At 37.1% G+C, this 27,384-nt stretch overlaps 1 protein-coding gene across 2 annotated transcripts in view; it reads right to left on the reverse strand.

The window, feature by feature from the left end:
* Positions 1–6,317: 6,317 nt before the first annotated feature.
* The window catches only part of TBC1D22A (TBC1 domain family member 22A), a 183,970-nt gene continuing 162,903 nt past the window's right edge, over positions 6,318–27,384 (reverse strand). For both annotated transcript variants that reach the window (XM_042469051.1, XM_042469050.1), the window contains exon 13: positions 6,318–10,703. In XM_042469051.1, coding sequence (XP_042324985.1) covers positions 10,575–10,703 — 129 coding nt within the window. In that variant the 3' untranslated portion in view covers positions 6,318–10,574. The remainder of the gene's footprint in view (positions 10,704–27,384) is intronic.

The following is a 27,384-nucleotide window of genomic DNA, read 5'->3' on the forward strand; positions in this document are numbered from 1 at the left end:
TTTAATATTGTGGTTTGTTAAAGGGACTGTTGCTTATCCAGACTTGACTTTGTCCTTCATCACAGGGGACTTCCACATTACAGGCTCTCTCTATGGAAGATGCAAATAAATGTAAATAAAATTAACTTTTATAATTTGTTGGTAAGTGACTGCAGAAAAAATGTCTAAAATGCATAAAAGGGTAAATAATCTTCGCAGGAAGTGTGAGCAACAGTTTTCCATATGGGACATTTTTCCATATGTGGTGGATTTTTGAGAAAGTTAAGAAATTCTGGAGCCAAATACATGGTTTGATACAGAGGATTTTGAAGGACAGCATTCAATTAAAACCTGGATTGTTTTTGTTGGGACTGATGGATTACTAGATGGAAAAGGAATACAGTAGACTGCTACAATATATGACCGTGGCAGCAAGAATACTGTACATACAGACATGGAAAAATACTCCAATGAGGAAGAATGGCTCAAGAAACAGAGCTAGATGAAATGGACAAATTATCTATTTTGATTACAGAAAAGTCACTGGAGACATTTTTGAAGGAATGGAAACCTTTGGTTGTCTTTATGCAGAAAAAAATGAGGATAATATGTTGACGGTAGGTTTTGAGTATTAGTAGAATTGGTCAGGCAGAAGTATATGAATATTGTTTTAATTGGAGAATTAAAATTGTATATTTTATATTCTGTATAACCATAATTAAGAAAGCTGAAAGTCACTGTAAATTTTCTTCCTGTTGTCATTTTCCTTTTCTTTTTTCATTTGTGTGTTTTTCATATATATATATATATATATATATATATATGAAAGTTCTCAACATTTTTTTTTAAAGAGAAGCTTGGCCTAGACCATTTAAAAACAATAGAAGCTTGGCCTACTATGTGCTGACATTTTGCATTTTGACTGAGAACAAATAACAAATCCTAGTAAACATAACTTCCACAGTTGTCCCTTGCTTTGATCAAACCTTACACCTTATTTCAGAAATTATTCTCTTATTCTGAAAGGTTTATCCAATCTTCTAATCAATCGTAGTTTATAAGGAAGAAGCAGAGAACCAGGAGAGCACCAGGAGAGATCCTGTATAACTCAGTTGTATGTGGGGGTCAGAGCAGCCATAAAACTAACAGCAAATTTACCACTCCTGTTGGAACCGATCTACAACGAACCCTTAGTTAAATATGCCCCTTTCAAAAGGCCTCATGAAAATCTATTATTTAAGTATATTTAAATATTTTCATAGGAGCATACTGCACAACATTCTCTTGGGCCTTCCCTCAGGCATTTTAAATACATGCTACAAAATACCACCACAGCTGATATACAGGTCTAGACTGATCTCTCCACAAGTCTATGGAAGGTTTGACAGCAGGGAATGGGGAGCTGCATTAGAAGAGACGTAAATTCTTCCTTTAAGGAACCAGTAGAAATTAGTTAGGTAGGAAAATTAAAATAGGGACCCTAGATGGTCTTCAGATAAGTCTGTCACTGTCGTCAACCTGCTTGTTTTTTTGTGTCTGCAAGTTGTTTCCGACTTATGGAGACCCTACGGTGAACTTATCATAGAGTTTTCTTGGCACGTTTCCTTAGAGTGGTTTTGTCATTGCCATCCTCTGAGGCTGAAAGTGTGTGACTTGCCCAAGGTCACCCAGTGGGTTTCCATAGATGACCTGGGATTTGAACCCTGATCGCCAGAGTCCTACTCCAACACTCCAACAACTACACCATGTTCCATTTAAATGGCCTTTGGCAAAGGCAAACCGTTTCCGAGCAAATCTTGACAACCCTGTGATAGGATTGCCCTAACGTTGCCATAAATCAGAGACAATTTGAAGGCACACGCAACGATAATGATAATGACTTTGCATAATCAGAATGGCAGTATGTTTGCAATTAGTATGTTTGGTTTGAGTGTCTGTTCTGTTGCTCTATTGCTTTCCTTGTATAAATCCTCTCCTTTTGGGGATGGGTATTAAATGAAAATATATTTTAAAATGCTACATATCTTGGGTATTCAATAAAAATTCTCCTTGACCATGATTTCATCAGCAACACCTTATTTTCAGTCTGGGCACTACCACTGGGAAGTGAAGTTGCTACCTGCGGCATCACATGCATGAGCACATGCAAATTCAGCAAGGTGTTGAAGAACAGGGTTGTGTGGGCCAACCTGAAACCCCTTAGCTGGCCTGGTGCCATCAGGTCCAGCGAAAATGAGAGAACACTGTCGTCTCACCAGTATCCAAGTAAGGCTCTTCCAGATACTATTTAATGTTGATGGTGGTACCAACTTTCAGGCATCAAAATGTCTTGGGCCAGCCTTGGTTATTCTTGACCCTGCTGGTAGGGTGCTAATATTTAATACTGTGGGTTTAGTGGTTTCAGTGAAATACTGGACAGAAACTTAGCAACCATCTTATTGTGGGAGGTGGAAAGAGTCAGAAAGCTCTAAATTCTCAAGAAAGTGGAAGGCAGTGGGAAAATAGGAAGACTGCATTACAAGTGGATAGACTTCATCAAGACCTGCGCAGGGTAATTGATTTCTTGTGCTCTAGGGGGTTCTTTCATTCATGGGGTCACCATAAGTCAAAGTTGACTTGACAGTAAACAACAACAAACTAGTCCTGGGGAGCAAGACAGAAGAGATGGCACTAGCAGTAAATCAAATTCTCAGTGCAGCTCCAAGAAGTGCAATCATGCAATCACCACTTTTTCTTGTCCAAGAATTTTTTTCCTCTGTTAACTGCAAAAATTCCTTCCTGTCAATTTTGTCTTAGAGATATAATAGAGAGAGAGATCTTCAAACTGAAGGACAAACCAAGCCAAAAAAAGAAAAAGAAGAAAATGGAACAAGAAGCAAAAGTCTTGAATTAAATGCATCATACCATGCTATCTCTTCCCAGAGGAAAACATTAAAACGTAATTTAGTTATCGGCGGCTGCTACTCGGAAATAATATTTGAGAAATCCTGTAGCTTATTTTGACAGGATCCTATGCTTTAAAAGTTCTGTGACTTTGACAAGGTTAGTTAGTTAACAGAAATGGCTTGCATGGCAGCAGGAACCATTTTTCTGCCTAGTGGAACTTCTTAATATGAAACCTTGAAGCCAGAAAACGGCAAGTGGAAGTTGTTCCAATTAAGTTATTTTAATTATTCTATGTAGCAGGCACACATGATGCTTTGGCAGGCTTTCCTGAGCTTCTCAATTGGGAACTTGGGTTCTTTGTTGAGATTGCTGAACTTTGCCAAGTATCAAATACTGCTCTATTGTTAACAAGGCTCATTACTAGAATCCTGATGGTGGCCCTAAGGACCACGCAAGGGGTAATTTCCTTCAAGCCTTGGCAACTTCTCTCACCTTTTGATCATGGCACAGCAAATGGCACCGAATATTTTGCCTGGCTCCTAGGAAATAATAAAGCAGTGACCAAAGCTTAAATAAAATGGAGAGGTGCCAGCCAGGATTATTGTGGACTCCAGTCAAACCACATGTTAATATAGTTTTGCACTTTTGGAACTATAAAGACCCTCCATACAAAAGAGCCGAGGCTAACAGGGGCTCCGCATTTTTATGCAAATGGCGAAATTAAGAGTAGATAAACTTTCAACATCATCTCTGACACCTTGGGTATGTTACTCTTGGCCATGCTGGCTGGGTGATTCTGGGAGTCATAGCTCTGGGTGATATGATACAAATGAGTAATTTTTCCATTATCAATGAACAAGAGTTAACCAAACAACACAACAAATGAAAACATCATATGCAAACCAACTCTACAATGGTGATGCTATGACAAACCCAGAGGCAGGGCGAGCGCTTGAAGGACAGTGAAACTCAACACCCACGGTGCCAAATCCAGCCAAGGAAAATGCCCACGGTTAGGATGGATTGTATAGCCCAAACATATTCTGCTTAAAATATAGAAAACAGTCAATTCTCCCATTTTGAAATCTTAAAAAGTTCTCCATCCACAGTAAAAGAAAGACGGGAGGATTTGAAGTACTAATTTGTGGCTAATGCTGACTAGTGCTCCCTTTACCAGCTATTAGGGAGGATTATATGCATGAAATAATGGAAAGGCCCAAATTATTTACTGGGATACTCTCATCTCTTAGAACAAAGGAATGCCAGACGTTCTGTCTCTTGCAACATTTCTATTAGCCTCATGTGACATATGTTTTTTGGCTCTGGTTGTTGTGGAATATCCTTGATTCTGCATCTATGTGATTATGGAACATTTTTATACCTTGAAAAATCTTGGATCAGAAAATAGCCCCAAGAAGTCAATCAATGCAAAGTGTTTTGTGTTTTGTTTTTTAACCACTTGCATACATGAAGGTTAAAGCTAAATCATGCAGTCAAGACTGTAGGAATGTTTAGTTTGGATGTAGTTTGAGAATTTCCAGGAAAACCCCTATTGCTATCTGCTTATCATTTCCCACACAGAATGTAATTGACTGTTTGTAATTTTAATTCTAATCATTGAGTACAGTACTATCTATATGGCACTGAATTTTCTTCTTTTAACTCTGATTTCTACCTTTCATCTATTCTATCCTGGGGGGGGGGGGGAACCTAGTGAATATACATTACCAAAACAAATAAGTAACTAGATGAAATATGTCAGAGTAGATACTTCAGAAATTTCTTTTAACTGTCATAGAATATGAAAAATAACTTTTTCCATAACAATCCTCCTCAGTAAATCTGTGTTTCCTTTGGATCTCCTTGATATGACCCTGCTGGTTAATGAGTCTGAGACAATTTGAAATTGAAAGACTACTGTCATTACCTTCCACAGAGACATTTTTGCTAACTCTACATCAATTCCTAATAAACAAGGTTTACAGAGTGAAATAATAAATCAACATATGCATGAGCAGACAAATATAAATGATTAATGTTATTATTTTCTTCTTAGAATTTGATAAACCTATATATCTCCTCTGATGCCGCTCTGCAAGGCTCCGTACAAAGCTGGATTAAAATTGTGGTTTCTTTAAAATGGCCTTTTAGTAGAGAAAGAGGAAAGAAGCCAGCTTGGATACTTTGCTCTCTCTGAGAAAAGCTTAGCTTTTGCTTAACATCCATTAGAGATTTCAGGCTTCTGCACAAAATTAAGATATAAGAGCCAAATTCCAATTGCTAGTTTTAACTACAATACAGCCACTGAACCAATGAGATTTACCCAAATGTTGACAAGACATGAAATAATTGATTTAATGGTTACTTTAGCCAGGATTAGCAATTCAATTTAGGACAAAATTTACATCCTCGATTTACACTTGACACATTCCAAAGGAGAAAACATCCAGGGGTGGCTGTGTTGGCCATACAGCAAAGTACAGCATCCAAAATCCACAAAACAGCAATAGCTTTATTGGGGCCAACCAAAATGCACAAAATACATCATGCAAGCTTTTGAAGCTCCACTGGCTTCTTCATCCAACCAACGTGTTAAAAACCATACAGGAGAAAGAAAGAAAAAGGCTATGTTGGAATCACAGGCCTATGTTTTGTCAAGATGTTGTTATTGTTGTTCTCAGTTAAGACGATACGAAGGGATATCCATGTAGGCAGAGACCTCCTTTTTGGACATGTGGGCTCTGGGAGACAAAGAGCCGTAAAGTTTAAATTTTATTCCCTGGATTTTACAGATCTTTGTCTTCTCCATGGATACCAAAATCCATGGATGCTCAAATGCTGTTATATTCAATGGCATAGTAAAATGGTGTTTCTTACATAAAATGGCAATACCTATAGCTTTATATGTTGTGATTGTTGTGAGCCTTCAAGTCATTTCTGACTTATGGTGATCCTAAGGCATGGGGTTTTCTTGGCATGATTTGTTCAGTGGTTTGCCTTCCCCTGAAGCTGAGAGCATGTGACCTGCCCAAGGTCACAAAGCAGGTTTCATGGCCGAGTAGAGAACTGAACCTGGTCTCCAGAGTTGCAGTCCTACACTCAAACCACTATGCCACTCTGGCTCTGTATAACACCATTCTGCAAGGAATATCTGTTTTATGTATTTGCTTGCGTGCAAATTCCTCCTCTTTCCCAAACCAGCAACCTTAATGACTTTTTAAAAGGAGGTTCACCCTTCTGGCACCAACTCTGATTCTTCATATACATGCCTCACCATTTTCACATGGAAAAGAAATCAGGGGAGTGGGGGTCTGTTATGGCCTGTAGAGGTCCAGAAGATGCCTAATCCATCACAAAGACTCCTCTGTTATATCCTGTTACTTTAGAATTACATTAAATAAGACATTATATTGTTAAGGTTTAAAATATATATATTACATAAACACACAGTCTTAGGTACTTACATTTTATTGTAGAGTTCTCAAGTTAAATACAAATCTATGGGATTCTTCCATATGAAATTAAAGACTAGTGTAACTAGTTTGTTATAATATATTTGACATGTACAGATGATTGAAGCATATTTAATATTCTTCTGTATTATATTTACACATTATAATAGACTGTTTATTATTTACATTTCATAGCATATACCATAGATATAAATTGGTTATTTGCACTGTACAGTTTTTTGTTACAGAGATTAGTTAATATTGCATTTATGACAACAGCATCTTCAGGTCATCCTGATGAACTCTTATGAAACTACAAATCAGGCTACATTAGTGAGATGCCTTGAAAAATATCAACATAAGAATATCTATATTAGATACCAATTTATTTTTTGTATTGGAATTATTAATTTATTATTAGTATTCTTGTTGTAGTAAAGGGGTGTAAAAATGGCAGAAATATTTCTTCCATGAAACATTGGGTTGGGATGGCACTTTACCTGAGATACAAAAAATTATCAAAAACTAAGCATAATTCCCTTTTAAGAGAAGCATATATAGGGGAAGATGTGCATGAAATTCTGTCATCTGCAAAATACCCCATTTATATAAAACATCTGAATACATTTGCATTCAGGAAAGTCTGATGTGCTTAATCTCTTTTCCTTGCCTTTCCATTTTTAACCCACAGCATAATATACTTTTTAATTTTTTAATGGGAAGCAATTCAAATCCTAATGGAACTTGGAAGCTGTGATGAGTCAGCCCACAAATGGAACTTATAAAGGAAGCGTTTTGTTCTTGTTATTCAAATATTCACATTTGTTGCATTTCACACACCAGATATCTCTGGACGTGAGCATTTCTCATAATTCAATTTCTAACAATCCCAGATCTGTATATATTACAACTTTCCCCTTCTTTTTAAGTGTTAATAAAATGTTTACCATCATTAACAGGTGTTATGTATTTCTATCTTAGTTCTGCTAATGGAAGATTATTTTAGGCACAATATGACAGTTTGTAAACTTAAGAGATAAACATTGCAGAGAAATCATACAGAATGTAAAATTAGCAGTTATCTGGTATTTGAAGAAGACATATACCCTGTGGTCCATAGACATATTGAACAATTCCACAGAACTCAATCTCATCTCCACATTTATTACTACAGGTGTCTCCTACTTTTCAATCACCCACCATTTTAACTGTTGTAAACTATTCCTAGAACCTGTATATTTGATGCATGGTCCACTCTTTTGACCATGTGTTGAATTAATGTTTTTGGCTATACAGTAATTTAAAAGGGTTGACTGAGCAGAGGTGGGGACCTCACACATAAGACAGGGGACGTTAAAGAGAGAAGATGTGGGGTAATAGCCTACAACACCACCCTCACTTCTCTTAGAGGTGCTCCAGCCAAGTTAAAATCAATCAGAATTATAGTTTGGCAGGGACTTCAACGCCTGATGGGCGCTCTGGCCCCTTTCTTCTCCTTTGCCCAGGGAAGGGTGGAGGATGTCGCTCTTGCCAAAGATGACAGCCACTCATGCAGAGTGTGAGTAGGCAGCTTGTACCATTAGAGAGACTGGAGGAGGGAAGGCGAGAGGAAAATACTGCCTCTTCGGTTCAAGGGAAAGGTTTCTCTCTGTTTATTTAACAGGTCAGGGACTGGAGCACTGTACAGTAATAGTCACAATGGCACATAATGGTTCTGCATTCCATCAATTTCTGCTTTTTGACAGAAACCTGTCAAATAAGTGGGAGACGTATGTATGCAATAACTTTGTGGCAAAATGAGAACCTATGGTATTTCCTGCTAGTATTACACTAGACCCAAACTCCTATGCACACTACAGTATTTTCTGGAAAGAGAGGTGTAGCAGCAGTACATTTGCTCCCTTTTAAACAATGCTGCATTACCATTTCCTAGGTAATGCAGCAGCATCAGATCAACCTTCCTGTTGACTTAGAACCTCTCGGGCTGCATCCACACTATAGAAATAATCCAGGTTGACACCACTTTAACCCCTTTAACTACTATTGCTCAATTGAATTCTGGTAATTGTAGTTTTGTGAGACATTTAGCCTTCTCTCAGAGAGCTCTGCTGCCACAACAAACTACAATTCCCAGGATTACATAGTATTGAGCCATGGTAATTAAAGCAGTGTGAACCTGGATTATTTCTACAGTGTGGTTGCAGTCTCAGTCATTTTCATCCCCGTGAAAGGGCTTATAAGCCCTTATTCAGAACAAACCTATTACTTCAATAAAGCTATTCAAGAGCCATGTGCTGGAAAATGAGGACTAAAACTGGGGCAAAACTGGCTTTCACAGCCAGTGCCCCCAAAACACACATGGCTAAATAATAAGACACTTGTAAATAATTATGTAGTCACAATATTTTTAAATAAAAAACCTTAAGATATCTTTATAGCCTCTTAAGAACATGCATCTAGTCAATCCTCCAAAGTAATCTAGGGGTGTGGGAGTGTAAATAGTTCTATTTCCTAACATTTTCATATATTCAGACATCTACACTTCTCTCAGACAGCAAGTTGACAAGTACAGCTAAACTGAAAGGCATAAAAAAACAACATAAAAGGCACATTTGAAGGCTCCTGAAATAAAGATTTTCTGTCCGCACAGTTTAGGGCTGATCCCATCTGATTTCCATCGTTCAGATCTAGATTGGGCCCTGCCTTTCCAGGTGTTGATGGAATTACTATCCCCATCATCCCTAACCATTTAGGGACATCATGCCCAGTTGGGACTGATGGGAGAAAAGTGCAGCTGACAAGAGAAAGTGGTGGCATACTGGTTTACCAAGCACACAGGACTTTGATGTGGTGAACATTCAAAAACCCCACATTTACTCCAAAGTTGTCCAACACTGGCTTCCACAAGTCTCCTATTTGGATAAATGGGCTCTTACAGTAAGTTAGTAACTCTTTATGTTTGCCAGAGCCTTCTATAAAGTGCAGAAACTTAAGTTAAAACAATAATAGCTCACCTGATTTATGTTTTTGAATGAGACAAGCTTTTCAATCCACTTGTGCATAAATCTTTAAGTGCATGTCTCTTTGATGCAGGTGAATTCCTCTGGCACACTTCTTTTTAAAATGTAAATGGCCAAAGTGTTAAAACCATCAGCCAACCTAATTTGTTAAGAACACGGTCGACTGGAATAGCACAATCACCAGCTGTCCAGCTTTCCAAACTCTGCCCAACACAATGAAAAATCCATGCAAAAGGTGGAATAGCTGTCTGGGTTGATGGCTCCTTCTGTGGCTTCTCTCCTCCACAATCAAACCAGTCTATGGTTGGTGGAGTCAGGCATAAAATGCATCAGATAGAGATTTTGTTAAAATGTTCTTAGCATGTTAGAAATTCAGGATAAGGCAACAACACGTTAAAATATATTCTTTACTGTAAACTAAGATTCTCATTACAGAAAAAAAATCCTTAAAGATTAGAAGTCTATATACGGAAAATATTTGATAGTTTTAAGTTATGAATACATTATTATAGTAGAAGAAATCCATTTCTTAGTGTATAGCCAGCATATTTCAGAAACTAAAGTGAAATAATTTATTAAACACTATTTGCACATCACAGTGTATAACATCTGGGGAACTCCTTTGTTCATGTATGTGGCATACTTTTCCAAGTTCTAGATGTTGCGTTCCACTGAAATCTGTTACCTGTTTTCATTGTGTAAACAAAGATAACACTAAAGGTATTTAAATAGTTTGTGTTTCAAACTAAAATAAAAACAAACCCATACAACTCCTATGTGACCTTACCACCCAATTCATTTGTCCTCATTTTCAACGCAAGACTGATTATTCCTATTAGCTCACAAGCACCAGACACCAGAAATATTTCCATCAAAATACTGTAATGAACACAATCAACTAGCTCATGGAGACAAGACAATCAGTCATTAGATACCAATGAACATAAAGCACTTTTTTCATTAACATAATAAGTCAATTACTAAAGGAAAGTGGAAGCATGATAAAAAGAAAAGTGAGCTTCCAACTTTTCCATAGGGATTGAACAAAAGCCTCGAAAGCCAACATGGTCTTCTCAACAGCCTGTGTCGCCTATTTCTTTGGTAATCCAATGATCACATAGCTTCTTGCTGAACTACAATGAAACGCTCCATATGAATACAGGTGGATAATAGTGTCTCACAAAAGCAGAATAATGAAAATGATGCCACAACAGCAGTATACGTGTTTTTTGTTCTTTCATCTCTTGTAATGGTTGGGAGCATCTGCAAATGCAAACTTCAGTCTGTAGGCTTCTGCAAGGAGAACACTGATCTCTTCATTTCCCCAATGCATTGTGGGCAGATTCTGTAAAAAGATGAGTAGTTCCTTAAAGGGAAAAGGAGAAAAAGATAATTAGCACAGAAGATACTTTGTAAATATCTCAGGACTTAATAGGTAGATGAAGGTTTGTTTTGCTATAGCTTCTAAAGCCTTTCATCAGCACGAGGGCTTCCTGTAATTCTGATTTATTTCTAGAACGATTTGGTCTGAAATGTATTTATGCAAAGTAAGTAAAATAAAGATAAATCATTTGTATTTTATATTTATATTTTAAGAAGCACACATTTGACAAAAAGCCAATGTTCATAAAAACAGTTTGCAAGTTGCCCAGAAACTTTTGCCATGCAACATCTATATAAATATACTTATAAAAAAACAAATATTCCAAATAGATAAAGTAACCAAAATGAGTAAAAATGGGAGTATCACCCAGGGATTAATAGCTGTGGTAACAGTGAAAGAAAGAGGAAAAAATATTAAAATTACCTTATTCATAAATGTCTATTATGGATACTCCCTTGTTGTGTCATATCTCATTTTCTTAATATTTAGTTTTGATCTATCTATAACTTGCTTAATGAAGTGTAATTTTCAAGTATGGGGGAAAATTATTTAAAATGGTGTTCCAAGGCAGCTCCAGAGTATAATAAAGATTTATTTAAATCTTGAGTCAGTCATCGTTTCAAACATCAATGACAGAGAACTTTGGCCAGATTATCTTATACAGTATACTAGGCTAGAAATCGAGAAATGTAAGCCCCAAAATTGACCCTAAAATCCTGGGTCGACTTATATATGGGTCAATACACTAATACTGCTTAGACAGGCCCTGAAACAAGCACCGCATGATGCCCCACTTTTCATGCCTCACGGCAGGAGTGTGTATGTGTGTGTGCATATGCATACAAAAAAGGTTCACAGTCCGATTTGAAAGTCTTCTCTTCCCACCAAAGAAACACCCCCTTTAGTTCTATTTTCCCCATCCCAGTCTGATTTGAAACCTTGTCTTCTCATCAAAGAAATGCCCTTTTAGCTTGTCTTCTTCCCCTTCTCAGTCTGATTTGAAAGTCTTCTCTTCTCATCAAAGAAACACCCCTTTTAGCTCCCCTTCTTCCCCTTCCCAGTCCGATCTCAAAGCCTTCTTTTCCCATCAAATAAACATCCCCTTTAGCTCCCCTTCTTCCTCTTCCAGTCCAAATTGACAGCCTTCTCTTCCCATCAAAAAACATCCCTTTTAGCTTCTCTCCTTCCCCTTCCTAGTCTGATCTGAAAGACCTCTCTTCCCATCAAAGAAACATCCCCTTAGCTTCTCTCCTTCCCCTTCCCAGTCCGATTTGAAAGCTATCTCTTCCCATCAAAGAAACACCCCTTTTTTTCTCCTCTTCTTCCCCTTCCCAGTCTGATCTGAAAGCCTTCTCTGCCCATCCAAGAAATGCCTCTTTTAGCGCCTCTTCTTTCCCTTCCCAGTCTGATTTGAAAGTGTTCCCTGCCCATCAAAGAAACATCCTTTTAAGCTCATCTGTGTTCCCTTCCCAGTCCGATTTGAAAGCCTTCTCTGCCCATCAAAGAAACACCCCTTTCAGCTCCCCTTTTCCCCCTTCCCAGTCCAATTTGTATGCAGATATTAAAGCAAAACAAATGGAGCCTCAACTTATGCAGCAGTAGGCAACATTTCTGGGGTATGTGAATACACACTATCATATGTAGTGGGGTGGCCAAAGGATGGCCCTTGGGGAACATGTGGCCCCTGAAGCCCTCCTCCCACCATTATTTTGAACAGTGGGGTGGGGTGGTTTCAAATAATTTTTGGCCTGAAAACTGCCCCCAAAGCAGCCAAAATTGCTTGAAAATGTGGTTAAGGGCCACATGGGATGCCAAAGACCTGTATTTCCATCTTTATAATGAGATACTAGCTATCGCTTTTACTTCTAAGAATAAAAATGACACTGTAGAAGTTGCGGCATAAATCTGATAAGAATTATTACACTACAGCAAGAAGTAAGTTTCAAAGATTTTGTAAAAGGAAATCCCTTAAGAGCTATCTAGCTGCTAACATTCGTAGCCTCATAGTTTAGATTGTGAATGAAAAAGTATGCCTGAACTCAGAGACATGTTTTCAGAACACGATGAACATCCATCCTCCCACTGAAGCAGGATAAAAGATGGGATGTTTTGGAGAAATTGATAATGAGATGGCTGGGAAGACATTTTGTACAGGCAGTACAGGCTACAAAAAGAATGCAAACAAAATTTTAAAATAGAAGAGGTTGGTCCTATACTAACTCTCAGTAACAATATTTGTTTGATTCTGTTCTTGCTGCTCACTCAATTGGCCTCTCCTTCTGGATATGTGTACAACCACCCAGAGAAAGTGTGTAAGGCAAGGAAGCTGCTCAGACTTCTCTCTGGTTTCTCTTTGCATGCTCAGAAAAGCAAATGACCAGGTAGCAAGAGTAAGGAAGAACAGCAGCAGAGTCAAGAGACTCAAGAGTTAAAAAAGTCTCCCTGAAAGGTGGACTCAGTTCCAGCAGCTGCTCAATGATGGCCTGCCAACTCCTGTTCATCTTCTTAATAGTCTCATGCTTAATGTCCTGTAAAAATGTTGTTGTTGTGTGCCTTCGTTTCTGACTTATGGCAAACCTAAGGCAAACCTACCATGGGGTTTTCTTGGCAAGATTTATTCAGAGGCTTGCCACTGCCTTCCCCTGAGACTGAGAGCATGTGACATGCCCAAGATCACTGAGGCTGCATCCACACCGCACAAATAATCCAGTTGGACACCACTTTAACTGCTATGGCTCAATGCTATGGAATTCTAGGAACTGTAGTTTGTTGTGGCACCAGAGCAAAGCACGGAGTTTCATGGCCTAGCTGGAAAGTGAACTCTGGTCTCCATGATCATAGTCCAACTTAAGCCACTATGCCACACTACTTCATATTGTATACCCCGAAAATAACACAGTCTTCTGCAACCTGAACATGTTTATCTCCATTTGTTGACTATTTAAAAACAAAAGAAATAAGAAATTTGATAAAGAGCAATTTACAGTGGGCCCTTGGTATCTGCTGGGGCTTGGCTCCAGGACCCCCACACCCAGTGGATACCAAAATCTATGGAGGCTCAGGTCCCGTTATATACGTGGGGTAGTAAAACAGTGTCTCTTATATAAAATGGCAAAATCAAGGTTTGCTTTTGGGAATTTTAAAAAAATGTTAAAGCTGCGGCCGGTTGAATCCGTGGATGCAGAATCTATGGATGCAGAGGGTTGACTGTATTTCATACAATCAGTGTAATTCTTATTGTCAAGAGAGCGCTATTGCAAAATGTACGTGTTGCATAACTTCACCTCATTTACTTTATTTCACTTCATTTACCTTGGTGCTTAACATTCACATTTCAATGAAACACAATAAGTTGTGCTGTTTATCAAATGATTTCTCCTATTAACCCTAATATTCAAAGCTATTTTGTGTGAAATGATTATAAGCTACAAGCTTGAAAAGTTTATGAAACGTTTAGGACTGATTCCCACAAACTGTTGACATGGTGATGTAGCAAGCCAGAAAATGCACTCCATTTAGAGATAGTTAATGAATTGGAGTTTTGGTAATTCTGATACAACTGTTTGCCTTAAACACTGAATTTTACAGGGTCTGAGTAGATCATCTTCCTTTGTAACCCTATTTTCCTACTGCTTTCTCTATTTTCATGACAAAAAAGCAGGGAAAATAGAATAGCTGCACAACCTCTTTTGAGTGGTAGAGGCTCAAAAGAGTGGCTTTTGCATTTGTTCGTTTTTAAAAGAGGTTGTACTGTGATCTGAACTATGACCCTGTAAAGAAGGCAAGGTGGACACCGTCCCATGCCACATAAATTGCTAATGTAAGTAAATCAGTGTTGACAGTACATTGCAAGATGGATTACATTTACTTCTCGCTTCCTGTTCATCTCATTAATTTCTTTTTATTGTTAAGATAGCTATATTGTTTTCTGCCTGTCTTTACAAGTTATGCTTCTCTCCTAATGACTCAAAAGACATAGTATTCTCTCAGTTGACGTTCAGTGGCAGTTCATGTAGTAAGAGCTGTAATCTGATCAACTATAGAAGTTAATTCTAGCACTTTCTGAACTCCTTAAAACTGAACGAATGAATGTATATACTGTATGGTATGATGTTAACATCGACACCACAGTAAATATACACAGTATACCTATTATTTGATATTAAAATATTGAAAATTTATTGCCCTGTTTTTTTTAGTACTCCAGCAATACCATATGAGCCATATGAGATTATAGTACTCCAGCAATACCATATGAGACTGTTTCCTTCACACAACCTACAGTGTGAAGGAAATAGCTTTTTTTTAACCTGTGAGAATACAATGCATATTCATGAGACACTTCAAGATTTCAAAGTTGAGTCAAATTCAAAAGATGTGGAGCGGCATATTTTAGCTATGCCATAAATCAGTGTCACTTACAAATTCCTCCTGTTCATTTAACAGTTCTAATTCCCCCCATATACACACAGCGCTTGAAAGAAATCCATCAATACATGCTGAATGACTCCAGCATTCAGATTATTGGATTTTAGCAATCTGATTTAATGCTGAACTTTCTTACTTTTCTTCATAATCCGTGACTTTTGGTTTATTTGTCCTAATTGTTAGACTTTCAATGGAGCCTGAAAGTTCCTTGCAAGCCCATTCCCTATAAAAAGAACGTTCTTATCTTATTTTTAACCTTTCTTTCACATTCCATGACCTTTTAACCAATGGATCAAATAGAACACAAGTGTGATTCATAGAAAAGATTAAACTATGTGTAGACAAAAAAAGGTCAATCCGCACACCAATGAGAATAGCTAGATCTGAAGGTGGATATGTTTTTCTCTCTCAGGCACAGAAATACACACAGTAAAATGCATCATAAAAAACCCACAAAATATCTATGCCATCATAGTACATTTAACAAGCAATTCTTTACTTTCACAAAGCCTATTTTCCTGTTTTTGTCTAGCACACCTGGGATGCCTTTAAACTCTTGCCACTTTTTAGAACACTTCTGAATTCTGAGCAGAGCCTTTGCAGTATGACTTTTATCCATCACCCTCAAAATTATCTCTGATCTCACAGACATGGTCCCACAAATATTCCAAGCTTCAATCCTGAACGAATCAGTAAATGCAGTCTTTTAAAGCTGATTTCTTTGACAATTCTGTTATTAGTCTGAAAAAAACCCTGTCAAATTCTGGAAGAAGCAGCCTCTAAAAATAGAAAAATAAGTGATAGTTATATTGGATGCAACTGCCAGCTTTTAAAATTGGTCAACGAGGGCTGACAGTTCTCAACAAGGTGAAACTGAGAAGGTGACAATTTGACAGAACAATCTTCCATTAATCTTTTGATAACATAGGGAGAGATATCGTCCATGTGATTAATTTCAAATATTTCAGGAGAAACAATTTCATGGAAGGAAGTGCCTTAAGTTGCAGAAAATAAAGGAAACAAATTGAGAGGGTGTTATGTCCATTTTTATATTTCAAACTGTATACAAATAGCAGATTTCCTGGGAAGTACACAGCGTATTTTGAACAATAAAATAAGTTATTGTTATTCCATAAGAATCCATCTAGGACATATTTTGAATTTCAGCTTAAATTTATATTCTTGTATTTGCAAGTACACTATCAGGTAAGCCCATTCTATTCTCACAGGAAAATTTTGCATCTTTGTGGCTTAAAACAGTATGGGGTTCATGGATCCACATTCCTTTGATTTCTCCATTTTGTGTGTTACAACCTGGACTTGAAATAAATTTATTTGTCATTGTTAGCAGTTGATGTATATAAGATAGTCAACTATGTGAAGGTAACAAGTTATTCATTTAATGTGGCCAAAAAAATTGAAAGAACAGAAACATACGGATACTTGTTGGCAGCAATATAATTCACCTCCTGTGCTGTTGCAACACACCAAATAAAGCTCTGATGCCACCCGCTGCTTCCGGAAGTCACACAAATAGTTGAACAGAGTCCACTGTGCAACTCCCATGTCACACATGATTTCAGATTAAGTTGTTTCTAGAAGGTACCAGAGTTTGCTGGAGAGAATTTCTGAACTAGCAACACCAAGCAGCTTCAAAACAAGTCTGCCATAAAGTTGTGCAGGAATACCAATCAAGAATAAACTACAGTGGTGCCTCGGGTTACGAAATTAATTCGTTCCGCGGCCGCTTTCGTAACCCGAAAAGCATTCGCAAGCCGAAATGCCATAGGCGCTAATGGGGAAAAGCCGCGATTTCGTGCGAAATAGCGCCAAAAAGCACCAAAAAATTTTTCGTAACCCGAAAAAACCTTCGTAACCCGGAACAGTTATTTCCTATGGGATTTTTTCGTATCCCGGAAATTTCGTAACGTGGGTATTTCGTATCCCGAGGTACCACTGTATTTAAAAAATCTATTTTGAATCTATTTTGGTTCTAAACTCATTTGGGGAAAGCTTTTTCTCTTTCTTTCTTTCTTTCTTTCTTTTGCCTTAAAAAAAGATAAGAGAAAAATATGAAAATGGTTTTTAGTCAAACATGGTCCTTCACCTATAAGTTCCCTACAGAACCTTTGTGCCTACAACAGTAGCAAAATACATTTTAGTACCTGAGAAATTAAAAAGTATGGTATATCTCTGTACAGTCTGTTTAATATAACAGTAGTAGCACAGTATCCATACATAACCTGGAAGTTTGCTCAGCACTGTTTTTAACACACATAAACCTGCTATTAAAAATTAATGGTGCCTACAAAAAAAATTGAGTGCCTAAATAACCTAAAGGCATCAGATCGTAGAAGCTAAGCAGGGTCAGCACTGGTTAGTGCTTGGATGGGAGACTGCCAATGAATACCAGGTGTTGGAAACTATAGTTCAGAGGAAGGAACTGGCAAAACCACCTCTGAGTATTCATTTCCTAAGAAAACCTTTTGAAATTCATGGGGTCACTATAAGTTGGCCGGTGATTTGAAGGTGTGCGTTTATGGAAACACACACATTTTGACTTTGAGAGTTAAATTCTGGGAGTTAAATATAATCTATAGCTGGGAATGGTAAGCAAGTGAGCATATGGGGAAATTATTCTCTTAGGTTGGATTATCTAGAGCTACCAAATTTTGAAAAACAATGAAGAGGACACATTTATAAACTGACTACTTCACCAATTGCTACGTTGACCCTGACTTTCAACATCCCTATTATATAAATTTTATCTTTGAAAAACAGGACATGTTTGGGAAAACAAAGACATACGGTAATTCTAGATTAGCACTCTCCGATTAAAATTGATTCCATAAAATGACCTGGCAGGTTTTGCATATGCCCAAAGCAGGCTTCCATACCTTGCCACACAAATGTTAACATTAAAGGGCTACCTTTGCACTTCAAATGCTCATTCAAATGAGAGATCAATCTTCTCTAAACAAAATGGAGTGCTACTATTCCATTCTATCCCTCACTGGCTTTACACAGAGTGGTCTGCTAAGGGTAATAATCTGAACAGAAATCGTAGTTGCTTTTACCATGGGAGTCACCAGTTGGCTATGGCTCAGGGATGACCATTCATTTGTGATGCCTAGTGGAACCCTCTCATGATTAGAGGGATGGGTGGAAGACATTTCTGTGAAAACGCATCAGTTTCTTTGTTCACAGGCCCAGGGAGACTAAGAGAGACAATCAGATGCCTGTGGGGGAAGACAACCTCAATTTTGTCATGATTGCAAAAGCTAACCAGGATTTACAACAACAGAGTATCTGTTACAAATACCATTTCTGGAAGAAATTTTAAATCTAATTTGTGACACAACATGACATTTATAATGCTGCTTATTTTTCAGTCTTGCTGCTGCAGTGTGACAATTTTGTTGTAAGATAAAACCATTTACATGCACTAGCACTTAGTGAACCATAAGAGACAAACTAAAAAGAGATAAATCACTCCTCTTAGATCAGCTTGTCTGGAAAGAAAGGCATCTGCCCCATCATTCCATATCATCCATTTCATACTCCAGCCCTTTTCAGGTTTCTGTTTATCCTCTTATCAACATCTCTGATTGAATTTGGTAGTTAAATGTACAGGGCTCCTGTGATTTTCTTTTTCGCTGGGGGCTACACACTGATAAAGCCAATAATTGACATTGTTATTCAGTTTCTACTAAAGAAAGAAACACAGAAAGAAAACAATTTATTTTAGAAAGATACATCTCCACTGACAGCTATGAATTACCACTGCTAGGACATTTAAACTCAATAAGTCACCTAAATTGCTAAGAAGAACAAGTTGCATCATTCCATCCCCGCCTTACTAAAGTGGGGTTTTCTTTTTGTATACTGAAATGGGAGGGGGACAACATGTAGCTCTTTTATAGTGTTTACTAAAAATAAATATATACATTATTTGGTTAAAGAAAATCAAATGTTTGATATCCTGAAAATCACCAAACTGTCCTCACAGAAAATTATAGTTCTGTAATTTTATCTGACTTGTATTGTAACACAGAGATGGTATAAAGGTTTATTACACACACACACACACACACACACACACACACACACACACACACATCCCTTAGGTAATAAAGAAGGGGAGAGTGTATTCTCTACAAAGCATCTATAGACAGGTGAGATGTCCATGTTATACTCAGTAGGCAAGTATCTGAATAAGTGTATACCAGACATTGACAAAGTCATACTCTGCTGCCTCACCTTGATGTGGAAATGATCATATGATTTTAAAGGCTATGTCTACAAAACACAACCTCCAGCAGATTCTACTAAACGAGAAAGTCTCCAAGAATGATCTGTTAGGATCTTCTACATTACTAAGAAAGGATGATTTTTTAAAAATAAATTTTAATGTGATCCAGTAAAATACAGAATTTAGAATACACAATACTACAATATTACTTGATATATACCCAATACATTGACCTTGATGCAGTCATTTTCTGCTTTGCCTCATTATTATCTTCCCTGTACATGTAGTATTCCATACAGATTTCAAATCTAACAAAAAAAGGCTCTTGTCTACTTCTCAATCTAATATGATGATGATTAAAATTATGCAATGGATATATAGGAAATACTTTCGATAAGATAAAATAAATCCATAATGACATACTTCTTTTGTGTTGGTTTCCCAAAGAATCTTAAATCAGTGTATCTTTTTGAATCCCAAAAATATCTTCCCAGTATTGTAATACTGGAAGCCATTCTTCTATCAATTTGTCCTTTGATTTATTGTTGATCATAAATGTTAATCTGTCCATTTCCTTTAATTCTTGCAGTTTTAATATCCATTCTTCCCAGATTGGAAGATCTTCATTTTTCCAGTTCCTTGCTATCACTATTCTTGCCGCTGTCGCAAAATAAAGCAACAGCCTCCAATGTTTGCTTTCTACCTCTTATTTAAAAACAGATGTTATATTTAGTAACTAAAATTCTGGTGACATTATGAATTGTACCTTAAATATCTTTTGACTAGCTAAGAAAGGATGATTTAAGTGAGTAACACTTGACTTGTGTTCTTTGAAATTAGCTCAACTGTTGAGTTAATTTCCTATTATTAATGCAATGTGCTGGATGGAGGGCACTTTTTTTCCCCTTTAGGTAACCTTTAAAACTATGGATATTTGAACATTTTTAAAATATGTTTTTAATGAATGTGTTGGTATATTTTTTTATTTTCACCTTTTTGCAAATTGGTTCAGAACCCCCTGTGGGTGTACTTCTAACTACATGCAACTTACAGTTCTTACAACTGCGTTCTTCTGTTCCCAAACTTGTGGAAGTGGCATAACAGTCAACTGTAAACAGTTAAGAACAAATGAATAGGCCTATCCAATAATAATAATAATAATAATAATAATAATAATAATAATAATAATAAATTTTATTTCTATACCGCTATTCCAGCGATCACAGCGGTGTAAAATAAAAATAATATTTTGACATTTCTATTTCAATAGAATAGAGATCCAGCACAGTGTAGTAGTTTGAGTGCTGGACTACGACTAGAGACCAGGACTTGAATCCTCACATGGCCATGGAAACCCACTGGGTGACCTTGAGCAGGTTACACTCTCCCGGCCTCATAGAAAGGCAAAGGCTTGCCAAGAAAACCCCATGATAGGGTTGCCATAAGTCCAGAATGACTTGAAGGCATAGAACAAGAATCTAATGGAATAGATCACCTATCTATTTCAGCATCCTTTCCTCCACAATGATCAAGCATTTCTTCTTGAAAACCTGCAGGAATTGATTTGTTGTTCAGGGAAGGGCTAGGTACTATATCTTTTATCAATGTATTTTCAAATTAATTTGTTATGTTTTACTAGTGTGACTGGTTTAGTTATATTTTGTATTTTATATTTTTATGCTTGTTGTAAGCTGCTTTGGATCTCAATTTGGTGAGAAAGGCATGTGTAAATAAAATAACTAGATCAATAATAAGAAAAAAATTGATCCAATGTTAAGGATTACACCAGATGGCTTTTAAAATTACTGAAATCACTGTGAGTACGCCAGCAACAACCCAGTCTCATTCACTTCTGAGTATGTCTTGAGATGGGGAGCCATGCCATGAGGGTGGGGAGGAATGGGGTAATAAGTGGGATCTATTAAATCAATCTGATAGGTCCACTATGTTTTAGGTAGTCAACATAGTCTAGCCTGCCTTGCATGCACACAGTTGAGAAATATGCAACAGCAACCAAGTACCTCACTGTCAGGCATTGCATGAAACTCAGCATAGTGCTTATGATTTTTCTGTGCTTACTTAAATGAATGCATGAATGCTGCTAAAACCCTGCAGACAGAACAGCACCATTTAAAGTACTTTGGCAAGACAAGACACAACCCATTTAAGGAATGTTTGGGACATTACTTCCGTAGAGTTTTAAATACATGGCTGTTAGAAGCCATTAGAAGCCTATACAGGATAATTTCCAACAGAGTAATTCTTCAATTTTGTTTTAGACAGACATGCAAAGTCTTCTTTGATAATTTTCTGATACATTTGTTTTGAAAATAATGAAGCTTTCAACTCAAGATATCTGCTACTTCATTATTTCCAAAATATGATGAAGAAATTCCCTCTCTTCTCATCATAATTTCTAGTTTGCTTCTTTTCTCAATTGGTTGTTCTTTTTTGTTTTGTTCAAAGGAAAGTTTCTGTGCATTTAGAAACTAGCAAATTGGTAAAGATCCAGGCTGACATTAGCATTGGAAATTATAAACAAAGCATGATCACAGAATTGTGAACAAACTCTGGCCTGAGAACCAAAATTTAAAAATGAAGGATAAGAGTAGTTCTTTTAATGTTATACAGTAGCCATTTACGAGCTGAAGCCGTGATACATCAGATACTGGCTCAGGAAATGCTAGCACAAGGGAATGACAGTATATGATGGAAAGACAGCAGAAGACAAGGTAACATGTCTGCTTCATTGATTGAGCATGAATTCAGTCCATTTAGGATAAGCGGAACTACTCCAAACATCACACCATCTCATTATTTTTGTACTGTCTCAAAGAAGGGAGGGTTGCAGTACTGAGTTGGCAAGCCAAAATGTCACCTGCTGCGTCATGCTGGTAATACATGCTGTATTCTGCTACATTTATGCTGCGTCACATACTTAGATGGAGCTTTCATATGGTCAGAGCAAGTAAAGAAATATAGAAGTAAACTATACATCAGGAAAAACAATACTTGCTTCCCAGTATTCCTATTTGAGGTTTCAACTGCAAGTAATTCAATCACAAGTGTACTATATCTATCAAGAATTATATCACAGCTTCCTAGACATTCATAGGCCTATAGCTATATTCTCACTATCATTAGGGCCATTTTTAGAAATTTTTCCTTCAAAAAAGTAGCTGCATTTTTCATACCTATACAACATAACATGGACAACAGCTTATGTTTTTTCATAGAACTGTTTATGGTGGCTCTTTGACCTTTTATGCACTACAAAGAGCAGTTTGGTGCAGAGCTAAAAAAAGCGACTTACCACTGCGAAATCAATTCTAATTGGGATGTATCCTGATTTGTCACATGTGTTTGCCATCAACGTGTCTGGGTGATTCCCGGGTAACGTTGGCTAGAATCAAGCTCAGTTTGGCTGATTTGCAAAGATGGGAGCTTCCTAGTTTTCAAAAAGGCCAGCCAAGCTTGGATTCTAACCGGAAGCTAGCCGGGCTGCATCCAGCCGGCAGCATCTGCGGCAAAATGCTTCTGATAATAGAGGATGCATCCCAAATTAGAACTCAATTTGGCAGCGGTAAGTCACTTATTTTAGCTGTGCACTAAAACGCTACGCCCAGGCTTACCATGCATGGAAGCTTAAGTCCGCATATGGCAAGCTGTGTTTGGAGCGGGCAGGATGTACTAACAGCAAATTCTGGTATAGATTCTAATGGCTATGTAGCCAAAACAGGGCTACTGAGAAATAAGAAGGTATCAATGCCAGAAGAATCTTATTCATTTACCTATTTTATAGCCACTCATTTCCCAACAGGGACTCAAGGCAAACCACAGAATAGGTTAGAATTCAACTAATATCGTCCCTTAAGCAACTCTATTTCCTGAGTGCTACAAATTTGTCCTCATGCTTCATTCTCTAATTTCCTAACTGCTAAAAGATGTGGCTGGGACAATGAACCATTCTAGTTTTTATCCTTTGTGATGTATCTCCAATTCTGCCCCAACTCACCAAGATTTCAAAACAGGTAAATGTGTATAAATTCTGGCTGATTCATTTACTGTGGAAAAGGACATCGTTTTTGGCACTTTTTAAAAAGTGAGGTGATTTTGGTGTTTTGGTTTGTTTTTTTAGGGGAATACGTCTCCACAATACAAAGGACACGAGAGGGAGAGTTTTAAAACCAATGTCTAAATTAATTTCTAGATTGTTTTGTTGTATTTTTACTTCTGATGGTGAACCCAGTGTGGTGTAGTGGTTTGAGCATTGGACAAAAGTTCAAATCCCTGCTCAGCCATGGAAATCCATTGGGCAAGTCATATCTCAGCCTCAGAGAGAGAGAGAGATAAAAGCAAACTCCCTCTGAACAACTCATGCCAGGAAAACCCTGTGATTGGTTCATTTTAGGGTCACTGATATAACACAGAAATGACCTGAAAGCACACACCACCAACAACAACATCAATAACAATGGTGTTAAATAAATAAATATTTTCACTCTGCAATTCAAGTATGTCTTCAGTGACAGATGTGCCAGGCAGGAGAGGTCTTACTATCTAACTGTTATGATTCCTTCCAGTATATGCAATATATGGTCTGAGGGATGCTTTTCCCCCTGAGATTCATTCATATAAAGGATAGAAATAACTAGGATTGAATGAACAGGTACATTCTTTTGCTCCAGTATGTTTTAGCACAAAAAGCATTCATTCATATGCAGGTAAATGAATACAACTGATGTACCATTTTTCTTTATTTAAATTGGTACATTATGCTGCACTGATTACTAAAGGGAAGACGGTTTCAATGCAAGACTTTGCAGATAAAACTACGGTATATATATATACTTTGAAAACTTGAATTCATGCTAAATGCATTGTGAGTGGGACTAAATCTCATGCTCAGCACTTCACAGCTAGTAGACATTTGCAGATTAAGTAGTCACTGCTTTTGAACCATGCCTGGGTTCATCACCAACTCATAGCAAACACTCCATTACAGTCTGTATAGAATCTGTAAAAGTACATTTGGTGATGGGAATAGTGAGTCAGTGTGACACAAGGAAGAAGAATGATAGCAAATGGCACTAAACTGGGTGTACAATTTGTGCTAGATTCCTTGCAGCAATGGCTTCACTTACTGAAACTGTTCACATATGCAGTATACAAATATGTTGAAAACAGAAACTTCTAGCACAAAATATGACAATATGCGCTTGAACAATCTGACAGCCCTAAAATACTGTACCCAGTATTACTGATAGCAGATGTCTGTTCAGAGTTTGTGTGCTACATCAGGAGAAGAAACAAGAACCAAAATATGTATAAAAATAAGCATTGGGCCAGGCCTAATTAAACACCCATCCTCCTTGGCAGTGAAATAGTGACCTAAGTGTCGTACTAAGGCTCATCAAGGTTTGAATCCCCATTCTGCCATGGAAACTCACAGAGTAACCTTGTGCAAATCATGCTCTCTCAGTCTTACAGGAACACCTCCTCTTCTTGCCAAGAAAACCCCATGACAGGGTTTCCATAAGTCAGAGTCAACCTGAAGGCACATAACTAACCAAGTCTCCTGGCAGTAGCTATTTAGAAGAAGGACAATACACGAATTCACGCATCTCATGTCGTCTCCACTTTGATCTACAGAAGAAAGAATCATTTTTGTATGGGGAATAGACAGATACATAATCTGTCAAGATCTCCTAATACTTTGGCATGGAACATGGCATCACAGAAACAATCAAATATCAATAATAATAATAATAATAATAATAATAATAATAATAATAATAAATATTTTTGCCTGTTATGTTATACATTATGATCTGATTTCAACCAAACTTGATATTTAGACTTTATTGACATCCTGAACATCTGCAAAACCAAAAGGAATCAACAAACTTTGGCTTTTTTCTCTATATTACTGGTTTTGGTCCAGTTTGCATGAAACTTGGTGTGGAACAAATTTTAAGGATTGTAGGTGCTACCAATTAACATTTTATTTCAGTATAAATAACAGCAATTTGAATTTAAATAAAGTGGTCATCAGTGAAATCCTCAACATCAGTTTTGTAATGCTGAGTAAAATTCCTTGTTAATAAATAAATGCAGGTATTTTCACAGTTTTTCTCATTATACATCTATGTACAGTATACACAGTATAATGACATGTGTTTTAATGAAAAAACAGCTTTCCAATTTACTAGGTGAAATACTGCAGCAATTCAATGCAAGAAAAAACCTAATTCACTCTATAATACAGAATTCCTTGTTGAATTAATTTTAATCATTGCAATTGGTTCCAATTTATTCAATGAACTACTTTAAATTCATGATGCTTGCCAAATTAAATATTTTCAGGTCCCTTGGGCCATTCCCCAAATTATAGACCCATGTTTGTAGAAGTTCTAACACGCTCTCAGTGTAGTGGCAGAAATTACTATTACCATTGTAAATAGAAACATATAGTCTTTTTTACCTTTCAATTTTATTTTCACAACTTCTTTTTATTACTAGCTGTCTTAATTCTAACCTGCAGATGTTAGAACTTCTTCTGACTTACTAAACAAAAACTGGAATGATTCTTTCATTAGTTGCCATGAGGCTCAATTTATTTTTACAGTCTGACTTCCACATACACATTGTATGATCAACATTTTCTCTTATGTTTCTATAAATATGGAATACTGTTCAAAATAGCAATTACATAAGAATAAAGCATCAATAAAATTTTGCCCAAGAATCCTGAAGTGCCATAAACACTCCCAAAATTCAATCACAAAACTAATTTGCTGAATGAAATCATTAACCATCAAAGTGGAATGTAAAACAGGATCCCATCCACTATAACACAGTTCAAGTTTCAAATTTTTCTGTGTATAAACAAAGTCTAAGATGAACACAGTATTTCACATGCCGGGAGAGGCTACACAGTGTCCTTTAAATGAATGGCATATCAGTGTCCAACTGTGAACATAAATAATCCAAGGATGGCGAGGCAATACTAAGAGGAGATAGTTCTATATATCTAAGGACAACTGGCAGATATCATGGTTTTGTAAGTACTGTATTTATTTCATTTGAGTCAGCTAAGTCATACAGTGAAAACAAACAGACTCAGACAAGCAGAGTCTTAAAACAAATACATTGCAAAGAAAATCTAGGGTATATTTGGAGGACAATCTGAGGAAGAAGAAACTCTTCCTGTTTGCCTTCTGGTAAAGCTTATACTTAACAAATATCTGTAAAACAAGTCATAACAAACTCCCTGGATTTGGAGAAAAGCTGTTGAGCCACCCGGGGCAAAATGAATGAACAAAAAAGGTGTTTTAGAGGTTTTAGAGAAAAATGAAGCAAAAATTTGGGTCTATAAAATAAAGCATAAAATGGTTTGATTACTGCTCTAATGTAGCTTAAGTTATTAAATATGGAATTAATGCTTGAAAGTCAGAGAGATCACAGATGTCTAGTCATGCTAGCAAGGAAAGTGAGGTTCTCTCACAACCTGGTGGAATGAACTCAGAAGCTTGCCTGTTCAAGGAGGGAAAGAGTGGCCCAGCTGTTCAAAAAGGCTATTTTAAAGAAATGTGTCAAACCACCTACAGATGGGGAATGGGTCCAAAGAAACTGGGGCACACTAATCATTGGCAGGTTAATACGATGAATTTGGACTCAACTGGTGTGGAGAGAGAGGTTGAAAAATGCGATCACTTCAGTGGCCAATACTTTCCACTCTTCAAAATTTAATTTTTGAACCAGGATAAAAAGAATAGATACAAATGAAATGCCTATCTTACGCAGGTGGTGTTTTTTAAGTTAATATAGTCTCTCTAATTTAATCAGATTACACACATTCTAGTTAAAAATAACTATAGGCATTTTTATTATTATAAACATGATCAACTTAAGAGGGTGGGAGGGAGTTATTTTTGTTCTTGGTATGGAGAAGCATTTCTGCCAATAACATTTGCTCTGGAG

The sequence above is a fragment of the Sceloporus undulatus genome, chromosome 5, assembly GCF_019175285.1.
Source record: "Sceloporus undulatus isolate JIND9_A2432 ecotype Alabama chromosome 5, SceUnd_v1.1, whole genome shotgun sequence".
NCBI classification, from domain to species: domain Eukaryota; kingdom Metazoa; phylum Chordata; class Lepidosauria; order Squamata; family Phrynosomatidae; genus Sceloporus; species Sceloporus undulatus.